The 13,617-nt window shown below is 40.7% G+C and overlaps 1 protein-coding gene across 1 annotated transcript in view; it reads left to right on the top strand.

Moving 5' to 3' along the window:
• The first annotated feature begins 5,551 nt into the window (after positions 1 to 5,551).
• The window catches only part of NUP153 (nucleoporin 153), a 40,617-nt gene continuing 32,551 nt past the window's right edge, over positions 5,552 to 13,617 (top strand). Inside the window, exon 1 of the mRNA XM_072152651.1 lies at positions 5,552 to 5,997. Coding sequence (XP_072008752.1) covers positions 5,881 to 5,997 — 117 coding nt within the window. The 5' untranslated portion in view covers positions 5,552 to 5,880. The remainder of the gene's footprint in view (positions 5,998 to 13,617) is intronic.

Below are 13,617 nucleotides of genomic sequence, written 5' to 3'. Positions count from 1 at the left end.
GGTGGTGTGTCACCTCTAGAAAAAAAAACTATGGTATTCCCATAATCGTATCGACCCATGGAATAAAGATCACAGGATTATTAGGCTATACGGTGAACACCAAAAAAGAAAAAGTAAAAAATCCTGTACAGAATTGATGCTTTTCTACTCCTGCCCTAAAAAATAGTTCCTACATTTTCAACAATAGGAGTTACCAACCCCAAAATGGTAACACTGAAAAAAGCATCTCATCCCACAAAAAAATGCCCCCTCACATGGCCTTTAGCTTTAGCTTAAATGAACATATAAAGGCACAATTTGACACCCCTAAAGCAGTGCACATTAACCCCCCCCCCCCCCTTAGTCAGAGACAGGTCTGGCAGTGCTCAATTCCTCAATTGAGATCCCCCCCCCCAACAAATAACAAAAAAGCAGCGTTTTAACTAGTTTTAAGGACTTTTATGTCCTGAGAAGTGCCCACAAAGCAGTGTACATCACATCACAGCACAGCCTGGTAGAGAACTCAGTAAATTAACGTACACAGGCTCCAATGACACCTCGGGCCTCCGTTACACCTTGTGTGCAGATGTTCCCGCGCAGGCACAGCACAGGTCGCCGGGGCTGCTCTGTCTCCACGTTCTGACGTCAGTGCGCGGCCTCTGCAGAGCTGAATGGGAAAACAGGAGCAGGCTGTATCATCGACCGCCCAGCTGAACGCCTACCCGCCCGGCCGACCGACCGCACGCCGGGCCACCGTCAGCGAAAATGACTACGCGTGTCAGTGCTGACACGCGTGTCATAGGTTCGCCATCACTGCCTTATCCAGTCCGTCCACAGCATTTGGGAAACAACCGCACCTAGTGTTCTTGGCAGAAGCCTCCCTAGGTGAGTGCAAAGCTTCTCCTCGCCTGAATGTCCCTGCACTTCTCAGTTTTGGAACAGGGAGCCCGGTTCAAGTCTCAGCCTTCCTGGACTCTGGCTCTGCAGGGAAATTTGTGGATGCTGCCTTGGTCTCCTAGCATCCCTTTCCTGTGGTTCGCCTAGAGAAGCCGCTGGTTATCTCTTCCGTCAGTGGACAGATTCTCCATGACCCCGTCCAGTATCGTACTTAGCCCCTGTCTCTGCAAATTGGGACTATGCACAAGGAGAGACTGTCATTTTATGTGCTCCTCCGGTCTACGTCCTCAGTGCTCTTGGGCCTCCCGTGGTTGCAGCAACATGCTCCGGTGCTCGACTGGCAGCGAAATCCTTCACTGGGGACCCGAGTGCCATTCTCGCTGTCTCATGGCTCTCCATTCGGTGTCCGTAATGTCTTCTGTGAACTCCCTCAAGCAGATTGCAAGTGGAGATTCTGCCAGCGCACCGTCCCTACGACAGTCCTATTGACCTGCTGCTGTGTACATCTCCTCCACAAAGTCGGGTATCCTCGTTATCTGTGCCAGAAACCACGGCTATGTCCGCCTACATCAAGGAGCATTTGCAGAAGGGATTCATCTGCAAGTTGTCTTCCCCTGCTGGTGCTGGATTCAAAGCTGATGCCCTCTCTCGTGCCTCTGATGTTGTTGGGGAAGAATCAGCGATATGTGTCGCAGGGGCACCTGTGACAGTACTTCCCCCCTTCGATGCTTTCAATCTGAATCCATTTATGGATACCAACAATCACTCAACCCCTTCAAGATGGCCGCTTTATGATACAATTCCACCTTTGGAACTCCTAGTCCTCCATTTTTAAGTGGCGTTTCTAATATGTTTCTTGCTATTCTGGATTTTTTTCATTTAAATCCCCCTGTTCCATCTATAAAATGATACTTCTCTATTAGTTCTCTTTTAAATACGTGTGGGATATTAACAGGGAATAGTGTTGATTTGCTAGTGTTTAGTTTATAGAGTGAGACACCCGCAAAGTTGTATATTATATCCATTAAGACAGCGGTCCCCAACTTTTTGGTAACCAGGGACAGACTGCAACATATATTTTTTGGGGGGCTGGCTTGGGTAACCCCCTCACCAAGTCCCTGGAAAAATCCAGCCTCCTCAGAGAAGAGGTGATGAGAAGAAGAATCCTGCTGCTTCAGGGGAACATTTAAGGGTGACTATCTGGATTTTTTATTACAAAGTTCTTGGGCCACGGCCCGGTGGTTGGGGACCACTGCATTAGGACATCAATAGATTTTTCAGGCTCAGTGCACATGAAAATGATATCATCTGCATATATTCCGATAGTGTGTGATTCTCTACCGACTTGAATTCCCTTAATTTTCCATTCCTGTCTTATCTTATGAGCAAGGGCTTTCATCAATATAGTAAAAATCACTGGTGATAATGGACATCCCTGCCAGGTGCTATTTGAAATTCTAAATCCTGTGGAATAAATCCCTAACACTAGGACCTGAACTTTTGGATTAGAGTACAAAGCTAATATGGCTTTCATTATTTGGTCTTTTAGACCAAAGTTCCGTAGTGTAGTTTCCCAATATCCCCAAGTGTATCCTGTCAAAGGCCTTCCTGCGTCCAGTAACATGAACACACTGGGTATCTGGGACATCTGAGCCCATTGTAAGATATCTATTATCCTCCTTGTCCCATCTTTTGTCTGTTGGCCTGGCACAAATCCCACTTGATCTTGTGATATGCTAGATGAAAGCAGGTTATTCAGTCTTACCGCCAATATTTTGGCATATCATTTTATATCACAATTTAAGAAGGAGATTGGCCTAAAGTTCTCGAGTCTATCCTGTTGTTTATCTGGTTTGGGGAGTGTTACTATTGTTGCCAGTAGGTTCTCAGCTCCTATCTGTCCTCTATCTTGCCAGTATTTAAATACCCTGATCATATATTGGCTAAGTTTTAAGTACTGCATATAATGTTCACTTGGTAACCCATCTGGGCCTGGTGTTTTACTTAAAGGGGTATTCTCATGTGCGCATTCACATTGAGTTTCATTTATCTGCCATATATAAACATTTCTTCAATTGGATGTTATTAAAAAAAATGTTCCTGTGTGAATATAATTTCTCCTAAATGTAGTCATGTTGTCCCTTAGAAACGAGATAGCTTCCTCGGATACGACCACGTCACACTCTGGCAGCGGTGGCCAGACTTGGGCTATAGAGTCCTGCCTGACCTCCTGGATTCAGCAATCATTACCACAGGACGGATGTGGGATCTGCAGTAACTCCTGGACATTTTATACAAAAACTTTTTGTTTCTTTGTGCAATCTCTCCAGCAGATGTGGCCGTATCCGGGGACACAATCTTGTTTCTAAGGGACCATGTCACTACATTTATGAGAAATTATCTTCTCACAGGAACATTTTTTTTTTAATAACATCTAATTGAAGAAATGTTTATGGCAGATTAATGAAGCTGAATGTGAGTCCCCAGACGAGAATACCCCTTTAAATTAGAGTTTATGATTATTTTTTTCCAATTCATCTTCAGTTAGTGGCTTATTTATATTTTCTACCTGCTCTTCAGATAGTTATATAATTTTTCATAATAAAGCTGAACTGTTTCTGCTACCCTGTTTCCCCTAAAATAAGACATCCCCCGAAAATAAGACCTAGTACAATTTTGTTCAGGCTTAGAAATATAAGGCCTCCCCTGAAAATAAGACCTAGCGGCCACCATTGCAGCAGCTCCCCCCACGCTATACATTAGTATTAGGAAATCTTTTAGATGCTGAAGAAGGTTGTGACATGTCTGTTGTGCTGCAAATGTGATACCAGAAGCTACCAGGATAAGAAGGGTCATTTTTGGAAAGTGTTTTTACTAAACATGAGAGACTGGGGCCAATGATTCTAATAGAAATGGAGTCACAAGAAATACAGCAGGAAATTCAGAGTTTGGAGAGTAATAAGGATGTTACAGAAGTTGATTTTTTGTTCAACGATAAATGTAAATTCTTGTTCATGGAAAAATAAGACGTCCCCTGAAACTAAGACCTAGTGCATCTATAGGGACAAAAATTAATATAAGACACTGTCTTATTTTCGGGGAAACAGGGTATTTCAATTGGGTTTTTAACTGTTTTATTTTTTGGGTCAAGTATGGTAAATACTCTATTTTTGGTTTAGGTCTCCGCATTTTTATTTCTGCTGCTAAGATTTTACTTGCTTTATTGCCCATAGAGTAATATTTAATCTTTTTAGCATGTCTTGTTCATTATTTCCCAGCATTATTGTACGGAGCTGTAACCTCAATTCTGTTAATCTTTTTGTTTTTTTCTCACATTCTGTACTCTTATTTTATTTTGTTCTTGTATGTATTCCTGAGTGACTCTTCATTTATTTCCTTAATATCCTTAATTTCAAAAAATGTCTTTGTTTCATTCACTAAAATAGTTTGGCAGTCTGGAGATTTTAAAAGCGAAAGTTGTAGTCACATGCGGGGGTAGGATCTTCTCGGGAGCCGTCTTGTAGACTTAACATGATTGGTGCGTGATCCGAACACATGATGTTCCCTATCTTTGCTTCTATACACCGAGGGTGAGTTTTATAATCACTATTCTAGTGTAGCTATTGTGTCTTGGGGAGAAGTATGTGTAGGATTCTTTTATGACCTCATAGGAGACACATAAAGAAAAAAAACAGATATTAATACATGTATAGAAATAAACATTGATATTTTCCTATAAAATCAAATCCCCTTCTAAACTATAAATAGCATTGCCATAGTCGTCCCTTGGCCCAAGACTTTACATGTTACACATTAGGGAATTAATTTATAATGGTAATTTCGAGTTAATTAGAAAATGTTAAAAAAATCCATTAACAATCGTTCATTTTAACTAGCTCTGTGTCACAAAAAATGCAGCAAATATTTTAAAGCTAGCACGCAAAGAAAAGAAAAAAAAGTTATGACCCAATATGTACAAAACTTTGATAAAAATGCCCTGGTCATTCAGGGGTTAGTTTTCTTTCTGGCAGTATTTGTGTGTGATGGAGGGTGGGCTCATTTATTGCATATGATAAGTTGATATCATTACCAGTGCCTTTCTCTTTTTTAATTTACAAAATTAATTTCATTTTTAAATTGTTACATAAATAAAAAAAATAATAAACTTTTGCCATGTACCCTCAACATACACGTCAGTCAGTGGTAATGTATGACGGCAGTGTGAATCCAGCCATACAAATACATGCACGAATGCCAATATGTATAAAAAGCTTATATTAGTATTTTGCTAGAAAAACAGTTGTGTAAGTTAATCGCATCCCTTCACACAACATTAATACATGTTCCAAAAATATCAATAGCTCTCGCAGTAATTTACATAAAAGTTATGGTTGACAAAATGGCTCAGGTTAAGCAGTGCATAGGAGCAGCGCCACAGTTATCACATAATAAATATATACTACTTCATACACGTATCCCCTATATATCTATGTGTAGAACTGTATAAGCTGGTGTCACGTGTTGGAAATTCGCCACCACGGCTCATCTCTCTGTGGTGTTGTTTTGAGTTACGTAACAGCAGCACACAGTTCCCCTGCGCTCATTCCCGCGTCTACCACCGACCAATAAGAAGAAGCTTCTCCCCCTTCACGTCCCCGCTCCCCTGTGTTGAGCAATCGTTGCTCCTAACATTCTAGAACTACATTTCCCGACAAGCCCTTCGCGTGCTCGTTGAATTGCATCATTACGTCTTCGTATTGTCGAATACGCGGGCAAGCGCAGTGAGACACAGGCGGGCAGTGTGAGGAGCGGAGGCCTGAAGATTCTCCGCACACGTACCGGGAACTGAGCTAAGTCCTCGTTTGAGCAGCTAATCTATTTCCGGCCCGCACATCCGGGCCTAGGCTAGCGACGTCGGTCAGCACGTCCATTAGTGTTTGTCCTACCAGTGTAGTAGACGCAGAGGGTCCTCGGGCCAGAGTGACCCGAGGAGGAGTCAGCCGGATGGCGGCAGCGGGAGGTGGAGCGGGCACTGGAGGAAAGATCCGAACCCGGAGATATCACCTAAGTTCCGGGAGGACCCCGTACAGCAAGAGCCGACAACAAGGCCAGCAGCAGCAGGTGAGTCCATGTGTATGCGCGCTCCATGTGCTCGGCGGGTGAGCTCCCTGCTACTGTCACACACACTGTGATGTTCTTACCTCTATTATCCCTCAGAGATGATCTATTCTATGTTGTTACTGTATATACGGTCACGTGATTGCTCACAGGTAAACTAGGGGCCAGGGGGTGGGGGTGTGATCCTGCCCTCCATGTGCTTATACTGTGACTATAGGTGGCAGCCATCACCTGGACTATATACACAATACTTATTAAGAGTAACTTGCTTTACCTCTGTTGAAGTCTACACCTAGTTTTAGGAGCGGTGTTGCTTGAGTTAAAGGTGTGTTCTTTAAACATGACTTACTCTGTCCAGTCAGTCTTTCCCACCTAACCAGGTATCTCTCCTGTGATTTTTCACTGATCAATTCTACCAATACATTAAACTGAGAATCATTGCTGACAACATGCACATGGATCCCAGTTCCTAGAGGGAAATGGAGTACCAAGATGGCCTCAGAGGTGGAGAAGGCATCTTATGATTCTTCTAGTGTTATGCACACAGAATACTTATGTCTGTGGATATATCATACCTTTTTCATAGTTTGTCTGAAATGTCCATTATCCTACCTACCATGAAGATTCAACTTGGCAAGCTTTGTACAGCGCTGCGTAATCTGTAGCTCTATGTAAATAACAAATTATTATTATTCTACTGCCCTAATCTGTAATTTTAATACTTCTCGAACATAACCTACCTTGTTAAAAATGTTATTTTCGGAATATTTAATTTAACTGCACATGCTACTGGGTTGTGTACTAGCCTGGCTGGGCACTGGGAGCTAAGGCTTCTCAGTTAATTTACATATTACTTAAAGTTTTTAACAAGTTTAGGTTCGGTTTCAGGATTATTAAATTAGATATTGAGGCATCTACCATCAGATACACTTTTGATGGTAGATTCCTCATTGTAGGTTTCCTTTAGGCCCTCAAGAGATAGACCGCATAAAGACAGGTTCCCCATACGTGTTCTCCATACAGCACAGTAGTGGGTGACAAGGATATTATCAATAACCATTATGTTGTACATCTGTCCCTGCACAGTATTCAATCTGGCAAATTATGACCATTTTTCAGTGCGTATCTCACGTATGAATAAGGGTTCACGGAATGCCAACAGTGTGACACAAGGTGGTGTGCATGTTTTTGACATCATTTGCCCCCTTTTCCTTTGCCCAATCCAAGGAGGTGTTTGTTTTGCTTCAAGGCATGAAGCTTGAAAACCACACACAAGTTCTACTGAATAAAGGGAAATTTATGAAGTTCCATGTGCCAGGTTCTGTTCTCAAGAATTTGCAGCAATGAATCTAAAAGAAATCCACAGCATTAAATTGATAAACTGCACACTTATTAACCTGCACTGTTTCTCCATTTTCTTTTCAATGTACATGAAGTACTGTACCACAAGTTAACATGGACTGGGTGCCTTCACCCTACGGGATAATTCCACATTTTGATCAAACTTTTTTTCTGAATGGAAACCCCATGTCATTAAGGCCAATGATTCCATTATTTTCATAGTGAAGATACTAAAGCTGATCAGAACACTGTAATAATGTGGGGCAAATGCGGACAAAGCCTTAGTATTTGGGGAAGGTCATTCCCATCTCGAGTGTATACTACACTAAGAACATCGTGTCGTATATCAGTTGATCTGTACTACATTTATGACCTATTATATGGATAGGTTTTCAGTATTGCACACCTGGTTTTTCATGTATTTTTGGTTTGATTAAATGAAACTCCCATAGAGATGAATTGGATAGCTTCAGTGCAAACTGCTTGCAAATGTATTTGTGTCCGGCCAAATACGTAGCACACATGAACCTATTCTGCATGCGACACAAATTTCGTAAGTGAAATGGGCGTTCTGATGCACAGTCAGACCGTCATGTTTATCATGCAAAATGCAACAGAAATGTGTCTCACAACCCATGTTAATGATGCCCCCCCCCCCCCCCAATAATAAAAAAAAAAAAAAAGTTGGTGCACTGGGTGCCACAATTCATGAATCTGGTGCCATGTGAACACTACACAGGCAAACTGCACATAGTGTTTTTAGCAAATGTACTCATTCACTTTTATGAAATTTACAGAATTGGCATAGAACAGCTCTGTTCAACAACTTATTAAGTGTGTTATAATTTTTTATTCAATATTTTTAGCATGATATTGTATAAAACTGCAAATCCAACATTGATCTTATGAATGTGATAAACTGATAATTTCGGTCAGTACAATTACACCCATTCCAGATTTGCACTTAAAATATTTTTTTCCACAAACTCATTGAAATGGTCATGGACAGTTAGAGATCACATGACCCTCCGGTGGCCATTTTAACCCCTTAAAAGGAACCTGTCAACACAATTTTCACAAATACAGCTAGTGGCATGTTGCCATATAGCCCTATTAACTAACTGACCCCCTTCTTTTAACTAAAAATTGTCTCCATCAGATCCCCATAAAATCCAGGGAGTGAGTTGGAAGGCATGGCCTAATGTCATGTGACCATGGTGATGTCTTGGGTCCTTTAGCCTCCTAACATTGGCAAACTGCACACCATGCACACATGTGTTCACATTAAATCACCGCATGGAGAGGTGTAAAAGTTCATGGAGGCATGCTGTGATTTCATGAGCTCAGATATATATGCATGGTGTACAGTTTGCTAATGTTTGGAGGCTTAAGGACCAGAGATGTCTCCACATGTCTGGTCACATGACATTACTGCTGAATGCTGAGAAAGGATGGCGATGAGTTGCTGGATTCAGTCCATGTAGGCCACGATTTCTTGGTATACGTGGATACCAGGCAAGTTTATAACTCAGATTTTATGGGGATCTGAGGGAAGCATTTTTTGTAGCTGAAAATGTCAGTTAGCTACTAGGGCTCTGTATTTGTGAAAAAATGTGGTGACAGGTTCCCTTTAATCACTGCTGTATCATCTTTTTACAGCAGCCGTTGAGGGTACTTCTTCTGACATGCCTTCTGTATTGTGTATAAGTATTGACCCAAAGACAATGCTTATTATGTTATTTAGGTTTGACCATATAAAAAGAAACAGTTTATTGAAAAAAACTTTGTTTAGTTGTTTTTTTTTTTAAATATACTACATAGTTAATAATAGTTCAATAGTAGGGCATATAAAAGCAAAAAATGGTGCTATTAATAACTACATTTCAAGACCTTCTCCCCAACCCCCACCCTTTCCCCAAATGAAGCTATTGTGACAGAAAAAATATAAACCTTATAGATTTCACAAGAAATGGAAATAAGAAAAAAAGCTAAAAAATGGCCTGGACATTAAAGGACATCTACCACCAGAATGAAGGATTAGAACCCAGGCACACTGACATACTGGTATATGCCCCCTCTGGCAGGATATGTGATGCTTTTGGCTTCTTATAAAAGAAGGCTTTAAAAATTACGCAAATGGGCCTGAGGGGTTCTGGGCTCCATCAACACCTATGAAGACTCCGGCTCATTTGCATAAAAGCTTTGTTTTTACAAAAAAGGCATAAGAAGCTGAGAGACGAGTGGATTCTGCCAGAGGCGGCACACACCAGTATGTCAGTGTGCTTGGTTTACAATCCTTCATCCTGGTGACGGATGTCCTTTAATGTGGAAAACCAATACACAAATAAGCAGTTAAGTACAGGAAAGGCTGCAGGTAAGACACTTCTCACTTAATGGAGCACATGTATCATAAGTCCGTCTTTTTCCATCTGTTTGAGACCTTTCTTGGCTTTCCTGCTGTTCAGATATATCTTAGAAGTTTTTCCTTTTTGATGCATACGTTGCTTGGTCTTTAATGAATTTGAAGTGACGTCTCCAAAAGTCGTAAACCGTTCCCCAGCTAATATCTACGCCTGGTCAGAGGCAGCCGTAGATTTGCACTAAAATTTGCTACTTTTTTTTTTAAGTCACAACTTTCACATCTGGATTTAGGTGATAACTCAGGGAACACTGTAGAAAATTAGACAAAAGTGAACTTTGAAGGGAGACGGTTTTGGGCATAATATGAGCACATGAACCATTAAAGGTCTCAAATTCAAAAAGACAAGTCAAAAGTTTGATACATGTCCCCCAATGGCTTTATTCGGTGCAGGACTTTTAGTGCATGTATATTGGTGAAATACCTAATATCCTGCACACATTACAGAAATGATGTATGGGGTAAAGTAACCAACCCCTTTAAGGGGTCTAAACTATTTTCTTTTATGTAATACACTAACTTTCTATAATTTTAGTCTGTACTTTATGACTACTGGGATTGTGCCAATCATTAAATATTTGTAAAAAAAAAAGTTTTCAAAAGTCCTAAAGAAGACTGGTTTTAGTCCTTGGTACGCTGCAAAGCCGCAGTTTCTCCTGCATGGATTGCAGGAATGGGGTCACTGGCTGTCAGACCCTAGTAGAAGTAGTTAATGAGTGGTGATGCCATTATGGACCCCACTGTAATGTGATAGCTGTGTATCTAAGAGGTATCAGATTCAGTACAGCTCTGTCAAAAATAATTGCTGTCATCTCCTGTGCACGTAGTAAACTTGTTTGCCACAAAATATGCATATTGTAACTTTAAGCCCAAATAAAACTAAAAATAAGGTTTCAAGTTTAATCAATATCTGTGGTGCCCTAAACATTATGTGATCGTTTTCTTTTTCTTTTTTTCCCAAAATACGTGGCCTCAAAATGTTTGTTTGTAAATTAGCCCATAATGGCCAAGGGGCGGTAACGTTTTATTTTCTCTGCTAGCATTTGTGTGTGTGCTGTATGAAAAGGTTTCCGTCCCTTTGACTTACAGTTAATACCTTCTATTTACAGAGATGCACGGAGCAGCACCCTGAGTACTTTGGCATAAGCATGTGCTCTGCCAGAACCCCCAAAGTCAGATTCTGGGCATTTAAAGCTTTAAGTTTCACGGATAGACCACATGAATATGTGTGTTTGTTGGTTAATAACTAGGGTCCGTTTTCGGTGGGTGAGTGCAGCTTTCACAGCCGATGTGTCCTTTGAAAAAGATGGAGCAGGATGAATTCCTGCCCTAATTTGCGGGCTGAGAACTTGCGGCATGCTCAGGGCCGTGGGTATGATCCCATAGAAAGAAACTGGGATGTGTGCTAGCTGATGGGAAAAAAAAAATGGTCCAAAACCTACCAGTTTTATTGCATGGCCCCTATGGGAAAGCCAAAGACAGCTTGCAATGTAGGGATAAAAAAGGTAAAAGATCATCAATGCCCTAGTATGCTAACAGATTACAGATGAGTAGGGTGATACGAAGAAAACGCTGCTCCACAATTCTTTTATCCTTTGGGACCCATCTAGCTCTATGGTTTACACGCCTCCGGGATCCTGGTCCTGCACATTGAAGCATGGTCTATCAGGACCGGCTGCTCCAATCTACATTTGTGACATGCCTTGTTAAGTCGGTCACCAGGTGAGAGTCTACTGACATCCTTGTACACATACTTTAGTGGTCATACTGTATCACAGGAGGCTGCGCTTCTCCTTGTGTTCCCGCATTTTTGACCCAATTTGCACATGGTAATGAATGAGGAGGAAAATCCCCATATACTGCCATACAGTAGTATGGCAGTACATGGTAGGATCAATCAGACAACCTAGGGTTAAAGTACCCTAGGGGGTCTGAAAAATAGTTAACATTTTTAAAAAAGTAAAAAAAAAAATTATAAAACCCTAAAAATTAAAAATCACCCACTTTCCCTACAAGTCATATAAATAAACAGTAAAAATTATAAACACATTAGATTGCAGCATCCAAAAATGCTATCAAAATATAAAGGTTTTTCACTGCGTTTAACCCCAAAGTAAAGAATGGCACTATTGCCATTTTGAAAAATATAAAAAATGTAATAAAAAGTGATCAAAAGGTCGTACAGTCCTAAAAATGGTAGCATTGAAAAATCATCAAAAGTCTCACAAAATGACACCACCCGTACATCAAAGTATGAAAAGTTATTAGTGCCAGAAGACGGTAAAATCCCCCAGAAAAATTCTGTACAGGAGGTTTTAATTTTTGTAAATTTATGAAAATATTATAAAACCTTTACAAAGTTGGTATTCCCGTGATTGTACCGACCTAAAGAGTAAAGTAGACTCACTATGAAGTGCAATTTGTTACACAGAAAACAAGTCCTCACAAAGCTCTTAACGTGTAAAAATTAAAAAAGTTGTAGATTTTTGAAGGTGTGAAATGGAAGTGAAAAAACAAAAGGGCCAGGTTGTTAAAGGGTTAAGCTGCAAGAAGGCTGCATTTCTGTATTCTTGATGGTTTACTAGTTGTCTGGTGTATAGCCTAGTTTTGCTTCTTACTGTTTCCCACAATTGTTTCTGAATGGCTGTCAGTGGATCTGGGATGTCAATGGAAAATATCAGTAAAGAACAGCTCCTTTTACAGGCTTCAGCTAAGCAGTCTAATGCTATAGGAATGCAGCTCCTCATAATGGCTTCTACCAGAATCAGGTGATCCTCTACTTCAGTGCCATCTCGTAGGTTTAGGGAAAACTGCTGTAACTCGTAGCTTTCTTCTGCTCTTTTATTGTTGTATTGGTCCACTGAAGTCTGAAGACATTTTGACAGCAGCAATGCACAAGTGATTTATTCCACAGTTTGTGTGTTTAAAGGAGATTTATAGGGATTTCTGTAGTCCTGAAGCCTTTTTCTTTGAAACTTTTTTTAATACAGAAGTTTACCATCTGGACATTGACATTTAATTCATCTGCAAAAAAAATTTCTTGAATTGGATGTTATTAGAAATATGTACCAGTGTGAAGATAATTTCCCTTAAATGTAGCAATAGAGGCAAGATTGTTGTTCTTGGGTACGACCACCTCTGCTGTAGTGATTGCACAAAGATGCAAATAGTTTTTGCATATGAAATGGTTAGGAGTTACTGCATGTCCCAGAGCTGTCCTGTGGTAATGAACGCTGACTCCAGTTGATCAGGGATAGCTAAATTGTCCATGCTTGACAATCGCTGTCAATGTGCAGGGGTGGTCATCTCCAAGGAAGCAATATCATTTCTAAGGGACAACATTGCCACATTTATCAGACATTGTCTTCACACGGGTACATTTATTTATTTTTTTTAATTAACATGGTGTGAGTGTATATTTACACAGTACGGACCAAAAGTTTGGACAAAGTTTTCTGTGTTTTCATGACTATAAAATTTGAAAATTTACACTGAAGGCTTTAAAACTATGAATTAACACATGTGGAATTATATACTTAACAAAAAAGTGTGAAACTGGTAATCTGTTATATTCTAGGTTCTTCATAGTAGCCACCTTTTGCTTTGATTACTGCTTGGCACGGTTGAGCTTCAAGAGGTAGTCACCGGAGGCTGCAGTCACACATTCCGCTAGCAGTCCGTTCATAATGCAATGCTATCGCACAGGGGACGGGCCACGGCCGATCGCATATGCGTTTCCAGGGAAACGCATGCAATCGATAACCCACTTATTAAACCTGACAGGCCACACCTGTGATGGTGAAAACCTTTTCTGGTGGCTACCTCTTGAAGCTCATCAAGAGAATGCCAAGAGTGTGCAAAGC

Source organism: Engystomops pustulosus, chromosome 5 (assembly GCF_040894005.1).
Source record: "Engystomops pustulosus chromosome 5, aEngPut4.maternal, whole genome shotgun sequence".
NCBI classification, from domain to species: domain Eukaryota; kingdom Metazoa; phylum Chordata; class Amphibia; order Anura; family Leptodactylidae; genus Engystomops; species Engystomops pustulosus.
Note: the sequence above shows the minus strand (reverse complement) of the source record. Positions and strands in the feature narration are given on the sequence as shown.